At 45.2% G+C, this 27956-nt stretch overlaps 1 protein-coding gene across 1 annotated transcript; it reads right to left on the bottom strand.

The window, feature by feature from the left end:
- Positions 1 to 321: 321 nt before the first annotated feature.
- LOC311131768 (calpain-5-like) lies at positions 322 to 27521 on the bottom strand (the record flags this gene model as incomplete). The annotated part of the gene is made up of 12 exons (XM_084164899.1): positions 322 to 498; positions 809 to 945; positions 11924 to 12042; positions 14031 to 14227; positions 19418 to 19540; positions 22679 to 23156; positions 23292 to 23369; positions 23542 to 23744; positions 24622 to 24814; positions 25744 to 25955; positions 26217 to 26348; positions 27357 to 27521. The coding sequence occupies 12 exons, from the start codon at positions 27519 to 27521 to the stop codon at positions 322 to 324; spliced, it is 2214 nt and encodes a 737-aa protein (XP_084021025.1).
- Positions 27522 to 27956: the final 435 nt, after the last annotated feature.

Consider the following 27956-nt stretch of genomic DNA (forward strand, 5'->3'; position numbering starts at 1 on the left):
CCTTACATGGTCTGACCAGCAGAGATGTAAAGTTAGGGGATACTTTTATGATTTTACACAATTACTTATGTCCACTGCACTAGTAGTGAACAACACACTGATCACTGTGATTTTCTGTTCCTTAACACAGTAGTACAGAGTTCTCATAATATTTAATTCAAAGAGGTATTTGTCTTTATAATTCATGGAAGCCGAAGACAAATGTCCATTTTCCTTCAAAGCTATTGAATTGGATCCATCCTCATCCACATCCACTGTTTCATTCAGAAAAGCAGTGGTTGCCATGGTTGTATAGTAGGTGGGTCAAGCCACAGCTGTATGTCACAAGTCTGTCAGGCATTCGCTGGATGAGGTTTCCACATAGATACATCCCCGGTATCCTGAACGTGATTGGCCGCCCTGCAGGTCAATCCCCTGGCTCTGCCCTCTCTCGCTGTCGCTGGTGTTGAGTCGAGCCCCTCCTAATAGAGTGTCCCAAAGTAGACCACGGCTCCACAACTAAACACACACACAAATACACAAATAAAAACAAATATTACGCCTCTGAATATAACTTGAATCATAAAACTTTACATTTTACTAATTGCCCTCAATACTATTCGCCCTCGGTACTATTCACCCTCGGTACTATTCGCCCTCAATACTATTAGCCTTCGATACTATTAGCCCTCAATACTATTCTCCCTCAATACTATTTGCCCTCAATACTATTCACCCTCAGTACTATTCGCCCTCAGTACTATTCGCCCTCAGTACTATTCGCCCTCAGTACTGCATCATCCTTGTGAGCTGTGTTTGTGTTTCTAACCTCAATGCTGATGTGTGCGTCTGGGTATCTCCTGTAGAAAATGGCCCTCATGTTAAACTCTGGATTTCCATCCTCCTTGAACACGCGTGTTCTTATGGTGTCGTCCTCACAACAGATCACAGCATACACATCTGGTGCTACACAACACAGATACAGACACAATGCATAGACTATTACTCTTGTGTTGTCAGACTTCGTCTCATATTCACTGGAAAGACGGATATCGAGGTTTGTATACAATGAGACTTGATGTGGTCAGTTGCTGGTGTGAGCCATCATTTCGTGGGATGGTAATGTACAGTACCAGTCAAAAGTTTGGACACACCTACTCATTCCAGGGTTTTTCTTTATTTTTTACTACTTTCTACATTGTAGAATAATAGTGAATACATCAAAACTATGAAATAACACATATGGAATCATGTAGTAACCAAAAAAGTGTTAAACAAATCAAAATATATTTTATATTTGAGATTCTTCAAAGTAGCCACCCTTTGCCTTGATGACAGCTTTGCACACTCTTGGCATTCTCTCAACCAGCTTCATGAGGTAGTCACCTGGAATGCATTTCAATTATTAGGTGTGCCTTGTTAAACATTAATTTGTGGAATTGATTTCCTTCTTAATGCGTTTGAGCCAATCAGTTGTGTTGAGACAAGGTAGGGGTGGTATACAGAATTGTATTTATTTTATTTATTTATTTTATTTAACCTTTATTTAACCAGGTAAGCCAGTTGAGAACAAGTTCTCATTTACAACTGCGACCTGGCCAAGATAAAGCAAAGCAGTGCGATAAAAACAGAGTTACATATGGGGTAAACAAAAATGTACAGTCAATAACACAATAGAAAATAGAAAATCTATATACAGTGTGTGCAAAAGTAGTAAGTTATGGAGGTAAGGCGATAAATAAGCCATAGTGCAAAATAATTACAATTTACTATTAACACTGGAGTGATAGATGTGCAGAAGATGATGTGCAAATAGAGATACTGGGGTGCAAATGAGCAAAATAAATAACAATGTCAATAACTATATGGGGTTGAGGTAGTTGGGTGGGCTAGTTACAGATGGGCTGTGTACAGGTACAGTGATCGGTAAGGTGCTCTGACAACTCATGCTTAAAGTTAATGAGGGAGATAAGTGTCTCCAGCTTCAGATATTTTTGTAGTTCGTTCCAGTCATTTGCAGCAGAGAACTGGAAGGAATGGCGGCCAAAGGAGGTGTTGGCTTTGGGGATGACCAGTGAGATATACCTGCTGAAGCGCATACTACAGGTGGGTGTTGCTATGGTGACCAATGAGCTAAGATAAGGCGGGGATTTTGACCTGGAGCCAGTGGGTTTGGTGACGAATATGTAGTGAGGGCCAGCCAATGAGAGCGTACAGTTCACAATGGTGGGTAGTATATGGGGCTTTGGTGACAAAACGGATGGCACTGTGATAGACTACATCCAATTTGCTAAGTAGAGTGTTGGAAGCTATTTTGTAAATGACATCGCCGAAGTCAAGGATCGGTAGGATAGTCAATTTTACGAGGGCATGTTTAGCAGCATGAGTGAAGGAGGCTTTGTTGCGAAACAGGAAGCCGATTCTAGATTTAACTTTGGATTGGAGATGCTTAATGTGAGTCTGGAAGGAGAGTTTACGGTCTAACCAAACACCTAGGTATTTGTAGTTGTCCACATATTCTAAGTCAGACCCGCCGAGAGTAGTGATTCTAGTCGGGCGGGCGGGTGCAAGCAGCGTTCGATTGAAGAGCATGCATTTAGTTTTACTAGCGTTTAAGAGCAGTTGGAGGCCACAGAAGGAGTGTTGTATGGCATTGAAGCTCGTTTGGAGGTTTGTTAATGTTACGCCCCTGAAAAAGGGGAGAAATAATCACGAGAGTGACGCAGTTATGTTTCCTCACTGAAAACTTTAGTATAATCCTTTTACAAAAATACCACATTTTACAGAACAACAGATCTACAGGAACCAGAGTTTTGTAGGGTACAAAGCTTATTCAAGTCACAACAGCATAAACTGTAATTCACTAAAACATATACAAATGTTTCAATATAACTGTCAAACACAAAGTAGCTTTAGCTCAGTAACCCATAACTACATTTATCAACCATGTCAACAAAGTATTCGAAACACATTATACAAATAACCCCAAAATAATATTAACAGCGCACATGCTCATTCACAATTAGCATAAAATGAAAGCTAATCTCAGTACGAAGCTATTCTTCGCTGCAACCAAGCAGGTTTCACTCACACACGCACCTAATAACTCTCTTCAACTTAACTCTAACTTACTCAAGATGTTACTAACACATACCTTAAAACTCTCTTGACATGTTAGCAAGTTATTACATTCAAATTAACTCGTTTTATATCAATAACGTACCTGAAAAAGGGGAGAAATAATCACGAGAGTGACGCAGTTATGTTTCCTCACTGAAAACTTTAGTATAATGAGAAAAAAGACAGCGATTTCCCCAGAAAGTTGGGTGGAGACCAGAGCAATCGATCTCAGGCTCATAGATTAAGAGCATTTAGTAGATCACAGATTAACACTTTTACCCTTAAATTAGGCACCACAAAATAAAGTAGTCAATATAACGTTTACACATTCCACTTACAATATTTACCCTTTTACACTTGACGGATTTTAACACATTTATGAATTTTATCAATCTCTATGAACTAGTACTGGATGCATGATCTTTTTAACCTTAGATATTTTAAGATCCTTACATACCATGAACTTACTAATACTATTTAGTGTATAACAGGCTATGAATATGTCCTTTAACCTGTCACATTAACACAGTGTCCAATGAAGAGCCAGATGTATACAAAATGGTGTCGTCTGCGTAGAGCTGGATCTGAGAGTCACCAGCAGCAAGAGCGACATCATTGATATACACAGAGAATAGAGTCTGCCCGAGAATTGAACCCTGTTGCACCCCCATAGAGACTGCCAGAGGTCCAGACAACAGGCCCTCCGATTTTACACATTGAACTCTATTTGAAAAGTAGTTGGTGAACCAGGCGAGGCAGTCAGTTGAGAAACCAAGGCTATTTAGTCTGCCAATAAGAATGCGGTGATTGACAGAGTCAAAAGCCTTGGCCAGGTCAATGAAGACGGCTGCACAGTACTGTATTTTATCAATCGCGGTTATTATATCGTTTAGGACCTTGAGCGTGGCTGAGGTGCACCCATGACCAGCTCAGAAACCAGATTGCATAGCGGAGAAGGTACGGTGGGATTCGAAGTGGTCGGTGATCTGTTTGTTAACTTGGCCTTCAAATACTTTCGAAAGGCAGAGTAGGATGGATATAGGTCTGTAACAGTTTGGATTTAGAGTGTCACCCCCTTTGAAGAGGGGGATGACCGCGGTAGCTTTCCAATCTCTGGGGATCTCAGACGATACGAAAGAGAGGTTGAACAGGCTAGTAATAGGGGTTGCGACAATTTCGGCGGCTAATTTTAGAAAGAAAGGGTCCAGATTGTCTAGCCCAGCTGATTTGTAGGGGTCCAGATTTTGCAGCTCTTTCAGGACATCGGCTATCTGAATTTGGGTGAAGGAGAAGCAGGGGGGGGAGGGGGGCATGGGCAAGTTGCAGCGGAGGGTGCAGAGCTGGTGGCCGGGGTAGGGGTAGCCAGGTGGAAAGCATGGCCAGCCGTAGCAAAATGCTTATTGAAATTCGATTATGATAGTGTTTCCTAGCCTCAGTGCAGTGGGTAGCTGGGAGGAGGTGCTTTTATTCTCCATGGACTTTACAGTGTCCCAAAACTTTTTGGAGTTAGTGCTATAGGATGCAAATTTCTGTTTGAAAAAGCTAGCCTTTGCTTTCCTAACTGATTGTGTATATTGGTTCCTGACTTCCCTGAAAAGTTGCATATCGCGGGGGCTGTTCGATGCGAATGCAGTACGCCGCAGGATGTTTTTGTGCTGGTCAAGGGCAGTCAAGTCTGGGGTGAACCAGGGGCTATATCTGTTCTTAGTTCTGAATTATTTGAATGGGGCATGCTTATTTAAGATGGAGAGGAAAGCACTTTTGAAGAACATCCAGGCATCCTCTACTGACGGAATGAGGTCAATATCCATCCAGGATACCCGGGCCAGGTCAATTAGAAAGGCCTGCTTGCTGAAGTTTTTTAGGGAGCGTTTGACAGTGATAAGGTGTGGTCGTTTGACCGCGGACCCATTACGGACGCAGGCAATGAGGCAGTGATCGCTGAGATCCTGGTTGAAGACAGCGGAGGTGTATTTAGAGGGTAAATTAGTCAGGATGATATCTATGAGGGTGCCCATGTTTACGGATTTAGGGTTGTACCTGGTAGGTTCCTTGATAATTTGTGTGAGATTGAGGGCATCTAGTTTAGATTGTAGGATGGCCGGGGTGTTAAGCATATTAAGCAGTTAAATGTTAAGCAGAAGATAGCCCTATTTGGTAAAAGACCAGTGACGAGTACTGAGTATACGAAGAGGCAGGACGCAGACGCAGGAATTAACAAGGTCAAGGTTTACTTAACAATGACAAAGAGAAATAACAAAGACAGCGTAAATGACACGAAGCTAAACAATCACACAAAAAATCATCCAGAACAGTCCAGGGCTAAATAGGGGTGGTGATGAGATGAGGTGCGCTGGAGGTGATTAGGGTGCGTTGGGTTTCCATTCCAGTGTTGCCGAGGTGGTGCGCTCAGACCGGTGGCTCAGTAGACCGGTGTAATGATGTCATGTCATAGTATCGTGGGGACCAGGTTAGAGTTACTAGTTAAGTGGTTTGGGGCCATGGAGTCTACATTCCTTATGTCAAAGGAGATTACTGCTGTTTATGATAGCATGATGGATGGACAGGATATACTGACTTGGGGCAAAGGGTAATAACATCAGAGAAAGGGAGTGCCCATGGTTACCAGATATAGGTTAAGGAATGATGACCAAGGGTATATAAGGGAGAGTGGATCTTTGTTAGAGTCAGTTGGAAACAGCAAGAGGCAAAGCTCTGCCCGTGTTGTATCTAACCCGGTACCGACTAATAAAACATTTGCATTAACTTTCTACAAAGTGTCTAACTATATTCTTACATCCTTGATAACCGAGAATCATCATAACAACCGGCGAATCAGAGCGCTGGAGGAGAGCAACGGGAGGAAATGTGACAGTACCCCGCCAACGCGTGGCTCCAGCCGGTGGACGGTGGAAGTCCCGAATTAGGTTGGGGTCCAGAACATCCCCAGCCAGAACCCAGCTCCTCTCTTCAGGACCATACCCCTCCCAGTCCACCAGGTAATGGAGCCGTCTCCCACGGAACCTGGAGTCCAGCAGGTCCCTCACCGCATACGCCGGACTCCCGTCAATGTCCAGGGGCAGAGGAGGCGCACCCCGGGGGATGGCATCCGCCAGAGGCCCAGGAACCACCGGCCTGAGGAGAGACACATGAAAGAGTGGGTGAGACACGGTACTGAGGAGGAAAGAGCAGCCGGTATGATACCTCATTTATCCGCCGGAGGACCTTAAACGGCCCCACAAACCGGGGGCTCAGTTTCTTGCAGGGCAGGCGGAGATGGAGGTTTTTTGTGGACAGCCAGACATGATGGAGGTCGGCTTGGTCCTTCTGCCGACGAATGGCCCTCTGGAGATGGACATGGGCGGCATCCCAGACATGTCTGGCCCTGTGGAACCACTAGTCGACAGCGTGCGCATCGGTCTGGCTGGGTGTCCAAGGGGCCAGGGCCGGCTGGTACCCCAGGACGCACTGGTAGGGGGTGAGCCCAGTGGAGGAGTGAACAAGGGAGTTCTGGACATATTCTGCCCAGGGAAGAAACATCGCCCACTCACTCTGCCGGTCCTGACAGTGGCAACGAAGAAACCTCCCCAGCTCCTGGTTCACCTGCCCATTAGACTGAGGCCTATACCCGGAAGTGAGGTTGGCCGTGGCCCCGATCTTCTTCAGGAAGGCCTTCCACACTTGGGAGGTGAATAGGGGGCCACGGTCCGAGACGATGTCCTCCGGAAGTCCATAATGCCGGAAGACCTGTTGGAACAGGACCTCAGCGACCTGGAGAGCAGAAGGAAGACCAGTTAGTGGCAAAAAAACAGCATGATTTGGAGAACCGATCTACGACCACCATGACTGTGGTGAAGCCGTCAGAACGTGGAAGGTCAGTGACAAAGTCTATGGACAGGTGTGACCAAGGTTGCTGAGGCACTGGTAGAGGAACTAGTTTGCCTGCCGGGGCATTCCGAGGTGTCTTCGTTTGGGCACATACGGAACAGGAGTTGACGTAGCGGGAGACCTCAGAAGCCAAGTTGGGCCACCAGTATTTTGGGGCTAGAGAATGCAGGGTGCGCATAATACCAGAGTGCCCTGCCGTAAGGGTGGTGTGCACCCAGATCAGCAGGCAGTCACAGACACTGGTGGGTACATACACGCGCCCCAGAGGGGCGTTGGCAGGTGCTGGGTCTTCCTGAGCCACCAGGCGGATGTCTTCAGCCACATCCCAAACGACAGGAGCAACGATGAGAGACGAGGCCAGGATAGGACCCCCCAGATCCTTCCTTTCTCCGGTATGGTGCATCCTGGAGAGTGCGTCGGCCTTCACATTCTGGGATCCTGGGCGGTAGGACAGAATGAAATGGAAGCGAGTGAGAAATTGGGCCCACCTGGCTTGACGAGAGTTCATCCGTTTCGCTGCCCGTATGTGCTCCAAATTCCGGTGGTCAGTAAGAATCCGGAATGGATGGACTGCACCCTCCAGCCAGCGTCTCCATTCCTCCAGAGCGAGGACCACCGCCAACAGCTCCCTGTCTCCAACTCCATAGTTCCTCTCTGCGGGGGTAAGATTTTTAGAGAAAAAGGCACAGGGATACATTTTCTCTGGCTTACCGTTCCGCTGGGAGAGGACCGCACCCACGCCCTCCTCTGATGCGTCCACCTCCAGGATGAAAGGACGAGATGGATCTGGGTTTTTTAGGATGGCCGCTGTGGTGAACCTCTCCTTCAGCCTCTTGAAGGCAGCGTCAGCCTCAGGGTTCCAGGCCAGCTTCTGAGGCCCACTCTTAAGGAGAGAGGTGAGCGAGGCGGCTATGGAGCTGAAGGACCTGATGAAATGCAGGTAGAAATTAGCGAAGCCCAGGAAGCTCTGTAGGCCTTTGATTGTGGTGGAAACTGGCCGTGACCTGACGGCGTCTGTCTTCACTCCTTCCATGAACACCCCCTGAGGACTGATCCAGTATCCCAGGAAGGAGATGGCCTGTTGGTGGAATTCGCATTTCTCCCCCTTCACCAACAGGCTGTGTTCCCAGAGGCGGAGTAGGACAGCTCGGACATCCCTGACGTGCTCCTCAAACGTAGCCAAGTAGATCAGGATATTGTCTTTGTACACCACCACCTGTCTACCCAGCGTGTCCCGGAACACGCCATTGACGAAGGACTGGAACACAGAAGATGCGTTGGCGAGGCCGTAGGACATGACGCAGTATTCATAGTGGCCTGAGGTAGTGCTGAATGCCGTCTTCCACTCGTCTCCTTCCCGGATTCGGATCAGGTTGTAGGCACTCCACAGGTCCAACTTGGTAAAGTACCGGGCCCCTCGTAGCTGCTCAATGGCCGACGGAACCAGAAGGAGGGGGTACCGGTACTTGGTGGTGACTGCGTTCAGCCCCCTGTAGTCAATGCATGGTCTCAGTCCTCCATCTTTTTTGGCCACGAAGAAGAAGCTGGCGGAGGCAGGAGAGGTAGAGCGTCTGATGAACCCCTGTTTCAGGCTCTCCGCCACATACTTCTCCATGGCCTCAGTCGCCGCCAAGGAAAGGAGGTAAATGCGACTCTTCGGGGGGTGTTGTCCCTCCAGCAGGTCAATGGCACAGTCTCAGGGCCTGTGAGGAGGGAGACACATAGCCTTTAATGAAGAGAAGACATCGGAGAGATCTGTGTACTCACGTGGAATGTTGGGCTGGAGGGCGGACTCCGGACTCTCCACTGACGTGGAACAACAAACCACTGGCAGGCAGGTCTTCGGCATGAGGTGGACCAGGCTGTGATCCTCTTGGTGCTCCAATTGATGGTGGGGTTGTGTAGTCTGAGCCAGGGCAATCCCAAGACGATCCGGTGAAGGTGTGACGTGACGATGTGGAATGACAGCTCCTCGTGGTGCTCCGGTAGTGTGGGAATGGTGATGGGGAGAGTGACGTGCGTAATGGTGCCTGATCCAAGAGGTTTATTGTCCAGTGAAGTAACGTATAGCGGAGATGGCAGTGGCACATTCCCTGAACCCCCATTCAGAGACCAGCTCCCTATCTATAAGGTTCCCCCCTGATCCGGAATCTATCATTGCGGTAGAAATAACCAGTCACTGTTATGGGAACTAAAAACAATGGTTTTGTGATAGGAGCTGACGAAACACTCACGGAGTGGCGACGGGAGTCATACCGCCTAGATAGGGAGCCGCCAGGAGATTGGTGGTCCGTGGTGGTGTAGGTGGTGCTGCCCACCTCCATGGGTGAAGACTCGGAAGCAGCGCGGCTTCCATAGCTCAGATGGGGTGAGCGTCGAGGCTCCGGGAGGTGTTGGGAACGCCATCTCTCTCTCTCAACATGTCATCAAGATGATGGACGTGGTGATGAGGGTATCAAGGTCCATCTCGTCGTCCCGACATGCGAGTTCCATCTTGATGTCCTCCCGTAAGCCTCTCCTAAAGGCCGTGCGCAGAGCACGCTCATTCCAGCCGGAAGACGCCGCCACCGTGCGGAAGCTCAGAGCGTACTCGGATGCGGGCCCCTCTCTCTGTTGTAGGTTGGAGGAGACGCTCACCCGTCCTTTCCATTTCCATTTTTAGTCATTTAGCAGACGCTCTTATCCAGAGCGACTTACAGTTAGTGAGGGCATACATTTTCATACTTTCCCTCCGTGGGATGATCAAACACCGCCCTGAACCTAGAGAGGAAGGTGGAGTAGGGAAGTGCCACTGCCTCCTCTCCTTCCCAGACGGCCGTGGCCCAATCCAGCACCTTTCATTTAAAAGGCGAAATCACCAGCACGATCCTGGCTTGGTCAGATGGATATGCCCCAGGCTGATGCGCCAGATAAAGGGAAACCTGTAGCAGGAAGCCGCTACATTTAGTAGTTTTACCGTCATAGCGCTCCGGTAGGGCAAGGGTTCCCGCTGGAGTGGGTGATAGCACGGGAACAGGTGGATTGTGGGCACTCGCCACTCCCTGAGGTGGAACCGGAGCGCTGGGCACATTATGCAGAGTTTGGAGCACTTCCTGCATGGCGGCGTTCCACTGGGCAAGCTGCTGCTGGTGCTGGTCGAGGCACTGGGAAACTCCTGCTGCATCCATTTTCATTAGGTGTGTGATTCTGTGACGAGTACTGAGTATACGACGGAGAGAAATAACAAAGATAGAGTAAACGACACAACGCTAAACAATCACACACAACATCATCCAGAACAGTCCAGGGCTAAATAGGGGTGGTGATGAGATGATGAGGTGCAGGTGCGCTGGAGGTGATTAGGGTGCGTTGGGTTTCCATTCCGGTTTTGCCGAAGTGGTGCGCTCAGACCGGTGAATCAGAGCGCCGGAGGGGAGCAATGGGAGGAGACGTGACAAGACAAGTCCATATTATGGCATGAAGAGCTCAAATAAGTAAAGAGAAACAACAGTCCATCATTACTTTAATACATGAAGGTCAGTCAATCCGGAAAGGTTTCTTCAATTGCAGTCGCAAAAACCATCAAGCACTATGATGAAACTGGCTCTCATGAGGACCGCCACAGGAAAGGAAGACCCAGAGTTACCTCTGTTCATTAGAGTTAACTGCACCTCAGATTGCAGCCAAAATAAATGCTTCACAGAGTTCAAGTAACAGACACATCTCAACATCAACTGTTCAGAGGAGACTGCGTGAATCAGGCCTTCATGGTCGAATTGCTGCAAAGAAACCACTACTAAAGTACACCAATAAGAAGAAGAGACTTGTTTGGGCCAAGAAACACGAGCAATGGACATTAAACCGGTGGAAATCTGTCCTTTGGTCTGATGAGTCCAAAATTTAGATTTTTGGTTCCATCCGCTGTGTCTTTGTGAGACGCAGAGTAGGTGAACGGATGATCTCCGCATGTGTGGTTCCCCCCATGAAGCATGGAGGAGGAGGTTTGATGGTGTGGGGGTGCTTTGCTGGTGACACTGTCTGTGATTTATTTAGAATTCAAGGCATAATTAACCAGCATGGCTACCACAGCATTCTGCAGTGATACACCATCCCATCTGGTTTGCACTTAGTGGGACTATCATTTACTTTTCAACAGGACAATGACCCAAAACACACCTCCAGGCTGTGTAAGGGCTATTTGACCAAGAAGGAGAATGATGGAGTGCTGCATCAGATGACCTGGCCTCCACAATCACCCAACCTCAACCCAATTTAGATGGTTTGGGATGAGTTGGACCGCAGAGTGAAGTAAAAGCAGCCAACAAGTGCTCAGCATATGTGGGAACTTCTTCAAGACAGTTGGAAAAGCATTCCTCATGAAACTGGTTGAGAGAATGCCAAGAGTGTGCAATGCTGTAATCAAGGCAAAGGGTGGCTACTTTGAATAATATATCATATAAAATATATTTTGATTTGTTGAACACTTTTTTGGTTACTACATGATTCCATATGTGTTATTCCATAGTTTTGATGTTTTCACTATTATTATACAATGTAGAAAATAGTAAAAATAAAGAAAAACCCTTGAATGAGTAGGTGTGTCCAAACTTTTGACTGGTACTGTTGTTATTATGTTATGTAATGTATGTTATGGTAATGTATGTCATACTAATGTTTGTAGTGATAATGTATGCCACAATAACTTTTGTTGTGATAATGTATATCATAAATAATATTTGTTATGATACTGTGTCAATAATGTTTGCTATGATAATGTATGTTATGATAATGTATGGCATGATAATCTATGTTTCAATAATGTATATCATAATTATCTATGTTATGATAATGTATGTTTATAATAATGTATGTTATGATCATTTATGTTTAATGTATGGTATATTATGATAATGTATGTCATAATAAAGTTAATAATGCCCCAATGAGGTAACGCTACCTGTCTGTTTGGGCTGGCTGAGTCCGCAGCCTCGGCGCAGGTGGACGGTGGTCACTACTCTGAATTGGGGGAGACAACACTGCCACACTGAGGGAGCAGGCAACTCCTCTCTCATCTCGCTAAATATATATATACAGTGGGGGAAAAAAGTATTTAGTCAGCCACCAATTGTGCAAGTTCTCCCACTTAAAAAGATGAGAGAGGCCTGTAATTTTCATCATAGGTACATGTCAACTATGACAGACAAAATGAGAGAAAAAAATCCAGAAAATCACATTGTAGGATTTGTTATGAATTTATTTGCAAATTATGGTGGAAAATAAGTATTTGGTCAATAACAAAAGTTTCTCAATACCCTTTGTTGGCAATGACACAGGTCAAACATTTTCTGTAAGTCTTCACAAGGTTTTCACACACTGTTGCTGGTATTTTGGCCCATTCCTCCATGCATATCTCCTCTAGAGCAGTGATGTTTTGGGGCTGTCGCTGGGCAACACAGACTTTCAACTCCCTCCAAAGATTTTCTATGGGGTTGAGATCTGGAAACTGGCTAGGCCACTCCAGGACCTTGAAATGCTTCTTACGAAGCCACTCCTTCGTTGCCCGGGCGTTGTGTTTGGGATCATTGTCATGCTGAAAGACCCAGCCACGTTTCATCTTCAATGCCCTTGCTGATGGAAGGAGGTTTTCACTCAAAATCTCACGATACATGGTCCCATTCATTCTTTCCTTTACACGGATCAGTCGTCCTGGTCCCTTTGCAGAAAAACAGCCCCAAAGCATCATGTTTCCACCCCCATGCTTCACTGTATGGTGTTCTTTGGATGCAACTCAGCATTCTTTGTCCTCCAAACACGACGAGTTGAGTTTTTACCAAAAAGTTATATTTTGGTTTCATCTGACCATATGACATTCTCCCAATCCTCTTCTGGATCATCCAAATGCACTCTAGCAAACTTCAGACGGGCCTGGACATGTACTGGCTTAAGCAGGGGGACACGTCTTGCACTGCAGGATTTGAGTCCCTGGCGGCGTAGTGTGTTACTGATGGTAGGCTTTGTTACTTTGGTCCCAGCTCTCTGCAGGTCAATCACTAGGTCCCCCCGTGTGGTTCTGGGATTTTTGCTCACCGTTCTTGTGATCATTTTGACCCCACGGGGTGAGATCTTGCGTGGAGCCCCAGATCGAGGGAGATTATCAGTGGTCTTGTATGTCTTCCATTTCCTAATAATTGCTCCAACAGTTGATTTCTTCAAACCAAGCTGCTTACCTATTGCAGATTCAGTCTTCCCAGCCTGGTGCAGGTCTACAATTTTGTTTCTGGTGTCCTTTGGCAGCTCTTTGGTCTTGGCCATAGTGGAGTTTGGAGTGTGACTGTTTGAGGTTGTGGACAGGTGTCTTTTATACTGATAACAAGTTCAAACAGGTTCCATTAATACAGGTAACGAGTGGAGGACAGAGGAGCCTCTTAAAGAAGAAGTTACAGGTCTGTGAGAGCTAGACATCTTGCTTGTTTGTAGGTGACCAAATACTTATTTTCCACCATAATTTGCAAATAAATTCATTAAAAATCCTACAATGTGATTTTCAGGATTTTTTTTTCTCAATTTGTCTGTCATAGTTGACGTGTACCTATGATGAAAATTACAGGCCTCTCTCATCTTTTTAAGTGGGAGAACTTGCACAATTGGTGGCTGACTAAATACTTTTTTTCCCCACTGTATATATATATATATATACAGTGGGGGAAAAAGTATTTAGTCAGCCACCAATTGTGCAAGTTCTCCCACTTAAAAAGATGAGAGAGGCCTGTAATTTTCATCATAGGTACACGTCAACTATGACAGACAAAATGAGAAAAAAAAATCTATATATATATAGAGAGAGAGAGAGAGAGAGAGAGAGAGAGAGAGAGAGAGAGAGAGAGAGAGAGAGAGAGAGAGAGAGAGAGAGAGAGAGAGAGAGAGAGAGAGAGAGGAGGATGAAATAAAAGTAGTAAATTGTTATACAGTGCTGACATGCTAAATGCACAGGGAATCTCACACACACACTTGCCATTACACCTTCATTCCTAACATTCACACCATTCCCCCTTCCTCCCCCTCACCTGAGTCTGAGGTGTGAATGGGAGAAGAGGCGTAGCAGAAAGCGTCCGGTGGCCCCAGGTTGGAAGGTGGTGGGGAGGAGGGCGTAGCGGCCGTGGCCCAGGGTCACTCGCAGGGCAACGCTACGGGAGTCCATGTACACAGAGCTGGCAGCCTGCTCCACCACACACTGCACACGGCTTAGACGGTTCACCTCCACCTGTTAACAGTGGGGAGGGTGAATTAATATGCGGGTAAACGTACAGTAAATATGATGCACACACTTATGTACCAGACCTGGGTTCAAATACTATTTGAAATATCCCAATTACTTTCACATACATTTCAAAGTAAGTATTCAGATATTTTTTACTTGAAAGCACAAGAAGTTGAATATTGGAATGTATTTGATAATACACTTGGAAAGTATTGGCATGTATTAAAAAAATACTAAAATATAGTATTTTCAAATACAAATAAATACTCCCATACATTTGAACTCAGGGCCCGTATCCACAAAGCATCTGAGAAATCCTGTTAAAACCTGTTTTAAGACTAAATAAACTCCCAGCTCAGAGTAGGTTTTTGGGTGATGTTAAGACATTGCCCAGACAAACTCTCAGCCAGGAGTAAAGTGATGACGCTCATTGACATTGTTGCAAATGATGGGGAATAACCAATCATGATGAGGCATTACCAGCTATAGAGTACCACAGTATGAGTCATTATACCCATAAAACCTAGCGGTCAAACAGGGAAATGATTACAATAGTTTTTCCACCATTCATTTTTCCCATAGGGAGCTCTTAAAATAAGAGCTGTGTTTCGTTTAGGCTTACCCTGGCGTGACTTTTTGATAACCGTGTAAATCTTTCTAGGACAAGGTGACTTCTATCAATATATTTACCTGTATTTACCCCCCCAAAATGAAATGCAAATTAGCTGCTGATGTGGCTATCATAAAGAACTACAAATGCCATGATGATCTGGACGAGACTGCCGAATCGAGGCAAAGGTAAGAATATCTGGAATAACTATCTAATGCTAGCTAAATGAAGTAAAGAATAAATTGGCTACATTTATTTAAATGGACAATTCTGTGAACTGTCTTGTGCAAGTTTTAAATTGACACAATATCTGTTCGCAAAGGTGTCAGCTAGAGATGACGTCCACGAGCTTGCAGGGATTTGTAGTTTTGCATGATATCTACTTTTATGCTAATTAGCATTTTCGAATCTGAGAGTAAATAGAGCTGAATATATTGATAAAAGTCACCTTGTCCGAGAGAGATTTACATGGTTATCAAAACGTCACGCCAGGGTAAGCCTGCACGAAACACAGCCCTTATTTAAGTGTAAAATCCCATATGGGAAAAATGAATGGTGGGAAAATGATTGGAACCCTGTTTGCCCTCTCGGTTTTATGGGCATTATGACACCTCTACTGTGGGGCTCTATAGCACCCTTCAGACAACCACAGTGGATGTGACTGTACATCAAATGTTGTAATGGTAAAACGTTTGATATAATTTTCGCCTGACACGATCACTTTGCCTGACACAATTCTTGCCTAATATGTTGGCATGCATAATTTTTTAAATAAATTCTGATATTATGAATAATGTGATAGGCATATTGCATTGAAGCGAAATTTTGATAATGTTACCGTTCATATCAACAAACTCGTCACTCCCGTTCAACAACTCTAAATTGCTTTTGGCACAGTAAGCATCAAGTCACTTGCCGATGATGTTGCATAAAACTTTGAAAGGTGGGCCTTTGAAAGGTCTATAATTAATCACAGAACCCATAGGCCCTATATACACTACCGGTCAAACATGTTAGAACACCTACTTTTTTACTATTTTCTACATTGTAGAATAATTCTATAACATAAATTAGGCCTCATGTAAAATCATTGTCAAAAGCATGTAGGTCTTGATTATTTATGGGTTGATCATATAGAAATATCAAAACATTCTTTCAACTTCAGAGCAATGGCCTGTCTATGGTGCAGGAACCACTGACTCACTGCCTTTTCTATAATCTAGACACCTGCTGGTAACTCTTAACTGGTTAGGACAGCTCATGAGGTCTCCTAAATATCTGTCAACTAGGTGGGACTCTATGACTTAAGAGGCTTCATGCATAGCATGTAGTTTTACCCATAAGAGTAGGAGTAAACTGTCTCTATTCTCAGCACTTATGCCCAATTTTCTACTATAAAATGCTTTGTGGATACGGGCCCTGGTCCTAGGAGTATTCAAAATAATGTATTTGGAAATAAGTATTTGAAAATACTTTCAAAGATTCAATGCATGATTAATATAATTGACCAATACATTTCGTGGTAGTCCAAAAAATATTGCTATTAGGTTGTAAACCACAGCTGGCTTGGTACATTGTTTGCTGCCTCCATTCGGGATGCACTGATTCAGTTTCAATGACTCAATATTCTGGACAAAAATGGACGAATGTAACTAAGGCTGGGAATGTCAATTCACACTGGCTATCTACTCCGATTTCAGAGCACTCTCGTCTGAGTGTGCCAGAGCGCAGAACAACTGATGAATTTGCAAACGAGCAACACCAACTGAATATGACCGGTGTCAGTAAACGTAGGTAAAAACAGTAATAGTTAGTCAAGAACGCTCTAGTTAACATGTAAACAGCTTAACCAGCTCTGCTACGGCGAGTAAAATGGTCAGAGTGAGGTGTTCTCTCATTTGTGTCTGGAAGTAGCTAGTTAGCAATCTAGCCAACTTTAGCCAGTTAGCTTGGGTGCTTGGTTGGGACAAGCATGCATTGGCAGGCAAGCTGCAGAAGAACGAGGAGGCTACAATTCCCCATCGTTTATCAGTGCAATTTTGACGGCCAACTAGCTGAAAAAGTGTGAGAGGGTTTATTTTAGCTTATCTTGCTCTTGCTAGCATTAGTTATTGATCTTCTTGTTGTTGATGTGCATAACTGATGGAGAGAGAGCATACCTTTTCATGGTTGTTTGATCAATCGGACTGTAAAGTTCCAAAATGTAAGAGGACTCCTGTGGTGTTTACATATTTGCAGAAATCCATTCAGGTGTATTTTGTGGCTTTTGGAGAATGTGTTCTAATGATTTAAAGTCGCGCTGTTGCAACTGCCTGTAAACACACAGTCCAGTTCAAAGTGAATGATGGCAGGCCCGTGTGGAAATGGCTTGTTTGTCTAAAGGCCTACTGTAGCTCTAATTGGCTATAGCGCACCGGTCTGTGTAGACTCTGGTCCTGGACAAGACAGATGTTTTTATTCGGTTTTATTAACTCCAGTGTCTATTAATTGTCCAAACGCAAGGCCGCTTTCCCACTCTATATTACTATAGAATTTTCACAAATCCCTTAGTATACTATACGTAATTCCCAAACATTCTAAGAATTTATGAAAATTGAAAATGACTATATTTAAGTGGTTGCTTGTCATATATATATATTAAGTGTCATATTCTTCCTGGGGGTGTATATTAACAGATTTTAATGAATGTTCATGTTGCTAAAATAATGTCAGTTACACTTTAAATGCAACAATATTTCACACACATAAGTTATTTTCAAAGAGATAGCTAACAAGAGCAAGTGCGCTGAAATAAAAAACACAGTTCCACTCACCAGATGATGATCATTTGAAACTTAACTTCTTGTTGAAAGTAATTCTTGAAAAGGGAGAAGCTAACAAATTAGCAACAACATCCACTTTGATAACACCTGCTGCAGCTGCTGCAAACTAGCTGACAACAAAAGCTAGCTAGCTAGACCGTGGGAAAACTACTGCTCGCTATTGCACAGTGACCTGTTGGCCTTCAAGAAGGCAGAAGTTTCAATACATTTTTGTAAAAACAGTCCCACCCATTAAGTCAAAATGTGATTGGTTGATTCTACTGTCACTCAAAATGTTTGCCCTAATACAGTTGAATGGCAGGTGCCTTTATCTTTATTCCTTCAGTGTTAACCCTTTATTTTCCAACAAAAACTGAAGAGATTAAATCAGAACATCATTGAAAATAATAATATCATTATCATTATTATTATAATCATTATTTCATAAATCCTTAGGCCTTGACTCGGTATCGCCCCCCCTCTGGTCTTGGTCTTGACTCGGACTCGATTTGCTCCGGTCTTGGTCTTGATTCGGTCTCGCTTTAGGTGGTCTCGAACCCAACACTGACACACACACACCTTGGATGTACTGTAGCATTCTACAGTGACCAATGTTCCCTCTAATTATTGTTGTCACTGAGAAAATGTCAGGTCTGCTGAGTGCAAACTCTGTAAAACTTCCGCCGCACGTTTACTGTGAACACTGAGGCAGTACCTGCTTTAAGTTAGTTTTAACAGTGGTCAAGTAGGCTAGTGTGGCTATTTGATCGTAATGTAGGCCTTCCAGAGTGGCCTACCATCAAAAACAAACATGGAGATAGCTGTTCTACCGTTCAGCGTACAGTAGCAGCCAATGTGTGGTGTTCAATGTAGGCCTACATTTCATGAGACTTTTGAAAGAAACATGCAGGGCTTGACATTAATCTGTTTATCCACTTGTCCTTCAGACAAGGAGCTGACTGAAAATGTTGTTTTGTTGTTTGATGCAAGAAACCACTTTACAAAATAAAATGCATAATTATTCCCATACCATTATTACGGAGAATTGGACAAATTATGCTACCCTCTGCCTATTAGCTACTTAGTTCAAAATACAACACTGCCCCTTTAAGACAAAAGCAAGCTCTTTACCTGACTTGCTTTTCAAAGGTTGTGTGCTCTTGTAGGAAGCAATCACGCCCCCATTGCTGACTACAAAGGGTCTATAACTGGGCTAATAACTCAGTAACTAGCAAAGGATATGAACAAATGCACACATGTGCACATGTCGCTACATGTAGCTCTCGCTTTGATCTCAAAACAAGCACATCTACTCACGACCGCTCATGCTGTTAAACCAGTCTAGTTCAATGTGAATGGCACAGATCCATATATGGCAATGGTCTATTTTCATATAGGCCTACTGCAGCTCTGATTGGTTATGCCACACCGGTCTGTGTAGAGTACGGGCCTGAGTCGTGCCTGTCAATGCAATAGAATTCTACTCCGATGCGTTCTGCCTACAACAAAATCTCTTACATAGTTAGTTTTGCATACTAAATCTTGCACAGTTTGTTTTGTTTCGGTATGTTGCATTGAAAGTGGCTAAGGTTGCATTGATTCGATCACAATTCTCACAGTAAAGGGAAATGTTGATAGTGTTAACTAACGGGGAAAACTCTTGAAAGTTGAATGAAGTTCAATCTCGTGCTTCTCTGCGCTGGCTGATATTTCTTCTGCATGGCAGTCCCAGGGAGCTGCGTGCCCGCTTGCAGCTTAGAGGGATCATTGCCTGTGACTCACCCTCAGCACCTCGAAGCCGATGGGCAGATTCTCTCCTCCTCCATCCTTCCTCTTTATCCTCCTGTCCTCCTGCTGCAGACAGATCAACACCTCATCCTCCTTTCCCTGCACCTCGAACATGAACTGTAGTGGGAGAGGGGGGAAAAGAGAGAGAAGGGACAGAAGGGAGGCAGAGCGTCCCTAGAATAGCAGTAACTCTAATATAGCTTAGTGTCAGCCATGTTGTTTTTAGCTTAGCAATGTTGTTTTCCAACTGCAACACTCTGAATAGGCTTTCACAGGTCTATTTCGACACCATTAAGATTGCAGCAGTTACCAAAATAGTACATGTTTAGTCCTTACAGTTATAGCAACACAAACTATTTACATGCTTGTGGTATAAGCATACTATATTTGAGATACTATACTAGCATACTGAGTGTACTTCTCAGAACATCAAGAATGTGTTTATCACTACTGTCAGAATCTACAGTGAGGGAAAAAAGTATTTGATCCCCTGCTGATTTTGTACGTTGTTTGCCCACTGACAAAGAAATGATGAGTCTATAATTTTTATGGTAGGTTTATTTGAACAGTGAGAGACAGAATAACAACAAAATAATCATGTCAAATGTCAAAAATGTTATGAATTGATTTGCATTTTAATGAGGGAAATAAGTATTTGACCCCCTCTCAATCAGAATGATTTCTGGCTCCCAGGTGTCTTTTATACAGGTAACGAGCTGAGATTAGGAGCACACTCTTAAAGTGAGTGCTCCTAATCTCAATTTGTTACCTGTATAAAAGACACCTGTCCACAGAAGCAATCAATCAATCAGATTCCAAACTCTCCACCATGGCCAAGACCAAAGAGCTCTCCAAGGATGTCAGGGACAAGATTGTAGACCTACACAAGGCTGGAATGGGCTACAAGACCATCGCCAAGCAGCTTGGTGAGAAGGTGACAACAGTTGGTGCAATTATTCGCAAATGGAAGAAACACAAAAGAACTGTCAATCTCCCTCGGCCTGGGGCTCCATTCAAGATCTCACCTCGTGGAGTTGCAATGATCATGAGAATGGTGAGGAATCAGCCCAGAACTACACGGGAGGATCTTGTCAATGATCTCAAGGCAGCTGGGACCATAGTCACCAAGAAAACAATTGGTAACACACTACGCCGTGAAGGACTGATATCCTGCAGCACCCGCAAGGTCCCCCTGCTCAAGAAAGCACATATACAGGCCCATCTGAAGTTTGCCAATGAAAGCTACCGAAGCACTGGCTATTGACATCTTGTTGATTAGCGATAAACTCTTCAGGCACCATGATGTGGCCACACGGAGTAGATACGTATGGTTGGTGGACAACATGAGAGACAATGGCGGAACCATCATAATATTTTCAAGCCTTCATGTATCTGGAGAACAGTTGACCCAGCTCAGTGGAGTGGCGGCCATCTTGCGTTTCCCCATTGCTGATCTATCGGAGCCTGAGGATGACAGCAGCTCTGATGAAGAATAAATGACACACTGCAGCAGAGAAAATAGACCCGGGGGCACTCTTAGTCTGCAGAACTGAGGAACACAGCGCAAAGTTGCAAGTAGAAATAGAGTGCATAGACTCAATCTGTTGTGGAACAGAACACTGTCATGTCTATGCATTCTATTTCTATGTCGATGCAATGTTGTCTAGAAAGTTAACCTCTTTTACGCCAAGCCTGTAGTCTCAACCTGTCCATCATTGCTTTATCATCATACTCACAGAATTTGACATGCTTGTGCTTTTGGGTTTAAAGTATGGAGAAAAAAATTGATCCACTCACTAACTGTAAGTCGCTCTGGATAAGAGCGTCTACTAAATGACTAAAATGTCAATGTAAATATAACATCTGAATGATTCAGAGGAGAACTGGGTGAAAGTGTTGTAGTCAGATGAGACCAAATTGAAGCTTTTTGGCATCAACTCAACTCGCTGTGTTAGGAGGAGGAGGAATGCTGCCTATGACCCCAAGAACACCATCCCCACCGTCAAACAAATTCTTTGGGGGTGTTTTTCTGCTAAGGGGACAGGACAACTTCACCGCATCAAAAGGGACGATGGACTGGGCCATGTACCGTCAAATCTTGGGTGAGAACCTCCTTCTCTCTGCCTGGGCATTGAAAATGGGTTGTGGATGGGTATTCCAGCATGACAATGACCCAAAACACACGGCCAAGGCAACAAAGGAGTGGCTCAAGAAGAAGCACATTAAGGTCCTGGAGTGGCCTAGCCAGTCTCCAGACCTTAATCCCATAGAAAATCTGTGGAGGGAGCTGAAGGTTCGAGTTGCCAAACGTCAGCCTCGAAACCTCAATGACTTGGAGAAGATCTGCAAAGAGGAGTGGGACAGAATCCCTCCTGAGATGTGTGCAAACCTGGTGGCCAACTACAAGAAACGTCTGACCTCTGTGATTGCCAACAAGGGTTTTGCCACCAAGTACTAAGTCATGTTTTGCAGAGGGGTCAAATACTTATTTTTGCAGAAGAGTCAAATACTTATTAAAATGCAAATCAATTTATAACATTTTTTACATGCGTTTTTCTGGATTTTGTTGTTGTTATTCTGTCTCTCACTGTTCAAATAAACCTACCATAAAAATTATAGACTGATCATTTCTTTGTCAGTGGGCAAACGTACAAAATCAGCAGGGGATCAAATACTTTCTTCCCTCACTGTAACTACTAGTCATAACCAAACGAGTGGACTGAACCTTGGCCTTGAGCCATTTAACCAGTTGTTATGCCCATAAACCTAGCTATAGTGTAGGCTCACCTGGGGGTTGTGTAGAAATATATAGGGTAGGCTCACCTGAGGGTTGTGTAGAAATATATAGGGTAGGCTCACCTGAGGGTTGTGTAGAAATATATAGGGTAGGCTCACCTGGGGGTTGTGTAGAAATATATAGGGTAGGCTCACCTGAGGGTTGTGTAGAAATATATAGGGTAGGCTCACCTGGGGGTTGTGTAGAAATATATAGGGTAGGCTCACCTGAGGGTTGTGTAGACATATATAGGGTAGGCTCACCTGAGGGTTGTGTAGAAATATATAGGGTAGGCTCACCTGGGGGTTGTGTAGAAATATATAGGGTAGGCTCACCTGGGGGTTGTGTAGAAATATATAGGGTAGGCTCACCTGGGGGTTGTGTAGAAATATATAGGGTAGGCTCACCTGGGGGTTGTGTAGAAATATATAGGGTAGGCTCACCTGGGGGTTGTGTAGAAATATATAGGGTAGGCTCACCTGGGGGTTGTGTAGAAAGGTGTCTTTGTGGTTGATGCATCCTCCACACCTACTCCTCTTATCCATCTGTTTATCCCACCCTCCATCAACCTCTCCCTCCTTCTTCACACACTCCTCCTTTCTCCTTGTCTTCTTCTCTCCCTCCTTCTTCGCTACAGCCACCTTGTCCCTCCCTCCACTGCCTCCTCCTCCTCCACCTCCTCCACCTCTCCGTCTCTCCCCCAATCTTGCCTCCTTCCGGTCCCCTCTCTGAGTCTGGTTCACCCCCCCAGGCTTGGCTGTGTTCTTGCCCAGATTGGATGCCTGGCGGGTGGGAAGGAGGTTGGCGGGGGTGGCCCCGGGAGTGTTGGGGGCTGGGACCCACTCCCCATACCAGCGAACCTCTCTCCAGTGGGTGCTGGGCCACAGCAGGGCTCGTTCTACCAGACGACACACCACCACGTCTGTGAAGTAGCGGCAGAAATCCTCAAACTCCATCCTGAAGGAAGGGTGAAAAAGTATTTATTTAGCTTTTCAACAGGAATTGTAGTGTATTTGTGACTTGTGCAATGCATTGCACATTTGAGATCTTTTCTATTAAAAGAGTGATGCTTATTTGACTATTTGTCTTTACCAGAACTCTCCCACATCTCTGACAATGAGGCCCATCTTCTCCCTCTCACCACGACCAACCTGCTGCCACTGCTGAGACCTGAAGGGGGCGCATTGGAGCTCTAAGTCAATGGACCAAATAGACAAAACCTTGTTTCTAGCCCGTTCCTGATTTTTGCCATTACCCAAAAGGGACAACCCTTGGCCTATAGTTCTTTGTTGAATATACAGTATCACGATAGACTCGAACAGCAGTAGCCGCCCCCCCTCACCCCTGACTCCAGGGCCCGGTCCAGTCGGCTGTACCCCAGGGGTTCCTCATGCGCACCATGCAGAGACGGGACGTCCCGCTACAGCCGCCAGGCAGCAGCGACCGCTCCCCCAGACACACGTTCCTCACTGCGGTGATACCATAGGCATGGCCCCGCACCAGACCACAGTCTAGCACCGACTCTACTCTCTCTCCCTCCGCTGGCTGGAGAGAGAGAGAGAGAGAGAGAGAGAGAGAGAGAGAGAGAGAGAGAGAGAGAGAGAGAGAGAGAGAGAGAGAGAGAGAGAGAGAGAGAGAGAGAGAGAGAGAGAGAGAGAGAGAGAGAGAGAGAGAGAGAGAGAGAGAGAGAGAGAGAGAGAGATAGAGAGATAGAGAGATAGAGAGATAGAGAGAGAGAGAGAGAGAGAGTCAATACAGATACACAATAGAGATATGCTAATACCAATACACACCACAGGCACTCTATGAAGGCGCTCTGATTTGTATAATTGGAATCCTGCACAATACTATAACTACACAATGAACAGTACAGATCATTAATCAATAGAGGCATGTATCTGGAGTGTTTATGAGGATGGGACAGGACAGAGGAAGGGCCGAAAGAGGAAGTCAAAGACGAGAACGTGACAGGATAGAGAGCATGCAGTGCCATTCTGTCATACAGTAAATGTAAGTGTTAATATTGTTAATGCTGGACTATGCTCAACACAGCCACTGTATAGCCACCTGTCTCTCTATAACCCACTACAGTACAGTAGGTAGAGGTGATCGCTCTGGTAGGACGACATTCATAGAAGCTCTCTGGCCCAATCCAAAACCATTCATTACCACCCTGAATGCACATGTTCATATCACATCTAGGGCAGGTGGGCACAAGCCTAGATTTTGAGGCCTCCAGTAATGGTCTCTGGTATTGTGATGGATTGAAGTTCAACAGTCAAGCTGATCTTTCAGTACTAATTCACTGATCTATGGTCAATTGAAAATCTTCCCCACACATGGTTACTGTTACGTTGTGGAGAGGAGGGTAAGCTGATCCTAGATCTGTGGTTATGCAGGGCAAAGTGTATTGGTCACTGACCCGTATGGAGCAGGTGATGAGGGCTCTGCGTCCGTGGGCCTTGGCCAGGGTCTGGAACAGCGCCCTCCTCTGGTCGGGGTGCAGGGTGAGGGCCTCCCTGTCCAGGCATAGGGGCTCCGACACCCCCCCTGTGAAGTCTATGAGGGCCTCTGCTGTGTTACCGCCTTCTAGAGCCTCATAGCAGCCATTCAACCTGGGGGAGAGGGGGAGGGGAGGAAAGGGTTGGAAGACTGGGGAAATGTTAAATGGGTGAGGATAAGGAAAGAATGTTGACTAGCTACTGGTTTATTTTGTCAAGTGTGGTCACTGCGTGGTGTATACTGTGTGGTGTACACTGCGTGGTGTATACTGTGTGGTGTACACTGTGTGGTGTACACTGTGTGATGTACACTGTGTGGTGTATACTGTGTGATGTACACTGTGTGGTGTATACTGTGTGGTGTACACTGTGTGGTGTATACTGTGTGATGTACACTGTGATGTACACTGTGTGGTGTATACTGTGTGGTGTACACTGTGTGGTGTATACTGTGTGATGTACACTGTGTGGTACACTGTGTGGTGTGTACTGTGTGATGTACACTGTGTGATGTACACTGTGTGGTGTATACTGTGTGGTGTACACTGTGTGGTGTGTACTGTGTGGTACACTGTGTGGTGTGTACTGTGTGATGTACACTGTGTGATGTACACTGTGTGGTGTATACTGTGTGGTGTACACTGTGTGGTGTATACTGTGTGGTGTATACTGTGTGGTGTACACTGTGTGGTGTATACTGTGTGGTACACTGTGTGGTGTGTACTGTGTGATGTACACTGTGTGATGTACACTGTGTGGTGTATACTGTGTGGTGTATACTGTGTGGTGTACACTGTGTGGTGTATACTGTGTGGTACACTGTGTGGTGTGTACTGTGTGATGTACACTGTGTGATGTACACTGTGTGGTGTATACTGTGTGGTGTACACTGTGTGGTGTATACTGTGTGGTGTACACTGTGTGGTGTATACTGTGTGGTGTATACTGTATTCATTATATCTAAAATCCCAAGCCTCCTCTTAGCCAACCTGAAATCTAATATCTCAGCAGTGTTTTGGCTTTAATATAGTATAAAGTCTCACTTGGCGTAGGCCTTCTCCAGCAGGGCACTCCAGAACTCCCGTGGCGTGGCCGAGCGGCAGAAGATCAGCGTTCCATCCTCGCTGACCGGCAGGCGGTCGTCCACTACCACGTCTGTCCAGCGGCCAAGCCGCCAGAAGCGGAAGTGGAAGATTCCGGCGTACAGGTCCGGACGCTTGGGGTTCCACTCCTGTTCCACGTGGTCAGGAATAACCTGGTGGTTTAGACCAACCAAATTGAACAAGGGTTTAGGGGTCATTGAATGTGTTAGTACAGAGGCGGCCACCAATCCTGGTCATTCAGAGCTACAGAGTGTGCAGGCTTTTATTCCAGCCCAGCACTAACATGTCTGATTCAGTTATAAGCAACATATCATCAAGACCTCTTCAGTGAAATGAAAATTAAATCAGTGACCAGGAAGTAAGCCAGTGAGGGTGACCTATAAGGATTTGGCCTCTGCCCTTTGAACCCTCACCTTCTTCCACAGAGATGGCTCCGAGGCCAGACAGGAAGTGGCCGCCACCATCCAGCAGTTACCCAAGCTGCCTTGGTGCAGGTCCCATGTGCTGATCCTGTCCACAAAGAGACGAGGGTCCTTACACAGCTCCTGAGAGAGAGAAATAAATATATAACATGTTAACATATGCATACTCTAGGATCAGTAGTACATTGGGTGCAACATACAGTACAGTACTGTAAGCCTATTCGATCTAGTTTATCTTGACATGGTGCCAGTGTTTTTGTCAGGACAAGTGTGTCAATCCAGTCTATTCTCATTAAACTTTGATGTCAGAGCAGTATAGAAGAGAGAGCTCCTGTCCTCATAGAGCTGTTGATCTTAGTTTTGACAGATTCAGGTCACAGCAGAGTTATTAGGATACACACACTCATACACTAATACACACACATTCACACACCTTGCTACACTCAAGCACACAGCTACACACACACACACACACACACACACACACACACACACTGCTACACACACACTGCTACACACACACGGGTTATAACCTGTACAAATGTAACTCTAGAAAAGTTATGATATCATGTTCAAGCTAAGTACTGTATGAAGTATGATGCTGACCGGATTTTATAACAGTTATGATAGCTGAGGAAGGAAGTTCAGAGTGTCCAAGCGTCCTGTGTATGTATGTCTTGTGTGTGTGTGTGTGTTGTGTGTGTGTGGTGTACACGTGCATGAATGCCGGTGAGAGTGTGTGCAAGTGTGTGTGTGTGTGTGTTTGTGTGTAGTCCGAGTGTGTGTCTCACTGCAGAGTGAGGTGACAGATGTCATCCTATCATTCGACTCCTGTTGGATGCAGGCTTAAAATACCTGAGCAGAGCATTAGGAACATAATCCCATTAACTCTCTCTCTCTCTCTCTCTCTCTCTCTCTCTCTCTCTCTCTCTCTCTCTCTCTCTCTCTCTCTCTCTCTCTCTCTCTCTCTCTCTCTCTCTCTCTCTCTCTCTCTCTCTCTCTGTGTGTGCTTATATGATTTTACCTCTGTTTTCCACCTAAACTCTCTCTCACCCTCATCCACTCTTTCACAGCCTCACTCCATCTCTCTCTCCTCCCCTTTCCCCTCCTTCCCATCCCCGATCCGCTCACCCGTGGTCTCTTCCATGTGAGTCCAAGGGGTGGGTCTCGTTTGTAGAAGAGTGACAGAGTGGAGGGGGGAAAGAGGGGGTCCTTGAATAGCTTGCCCCGCTGCAGACACGCCCTCTTCAGCTTGTGGTAACTCTGCCCCTGGAACCCACACACTCTCTCTGGCATACTAAGGATGAGAGAGAAAAAGAGGAGAGCGGGATTGAGAGAGAAAAAGATGGGGATTGAGAGAGAAAAGGGGGAACAGCAAAGAGAATGTCAGCTCATTTCAGTGGTTAGAACATGATATTACGAAGTCCTATCATTCTATTGGTGTCTATAGAGAAAGCATGGTGCAGTTATTAATTACACTTTGGATGGTGTATCAATACACCCAGTCACTACAAAGACACATGCGCTCATCCTAACTCAGTTGCCGGAGAGGAAGGATTTTTTTTTTACATTTACAGTCATTTAGCAGATGCTCTTATCCAGAGCGACTTACATTTAGAGAGTGCATACATAATTTATATTTTTAATTTTTTCATACTGGCCCCCCGTGCGAATCAAACCCACAACCCTGGCGTTGCAAACGCCATGCTCTACATCCCTGCCGGCCATTCC

The sequence above is a fragment of the Coregonus lavaretus genome, assembly GCF_964263955.1.
Source record: "Coregonus lavaretus genome assembly, chromosome: 7".
Taxonomy (NCBI): Eukaryota; Metazoa; Chordata; class Actinopteri; order Salmoniformes; family Salmonidae; genus Coregonus; species Coregonus lavaretus.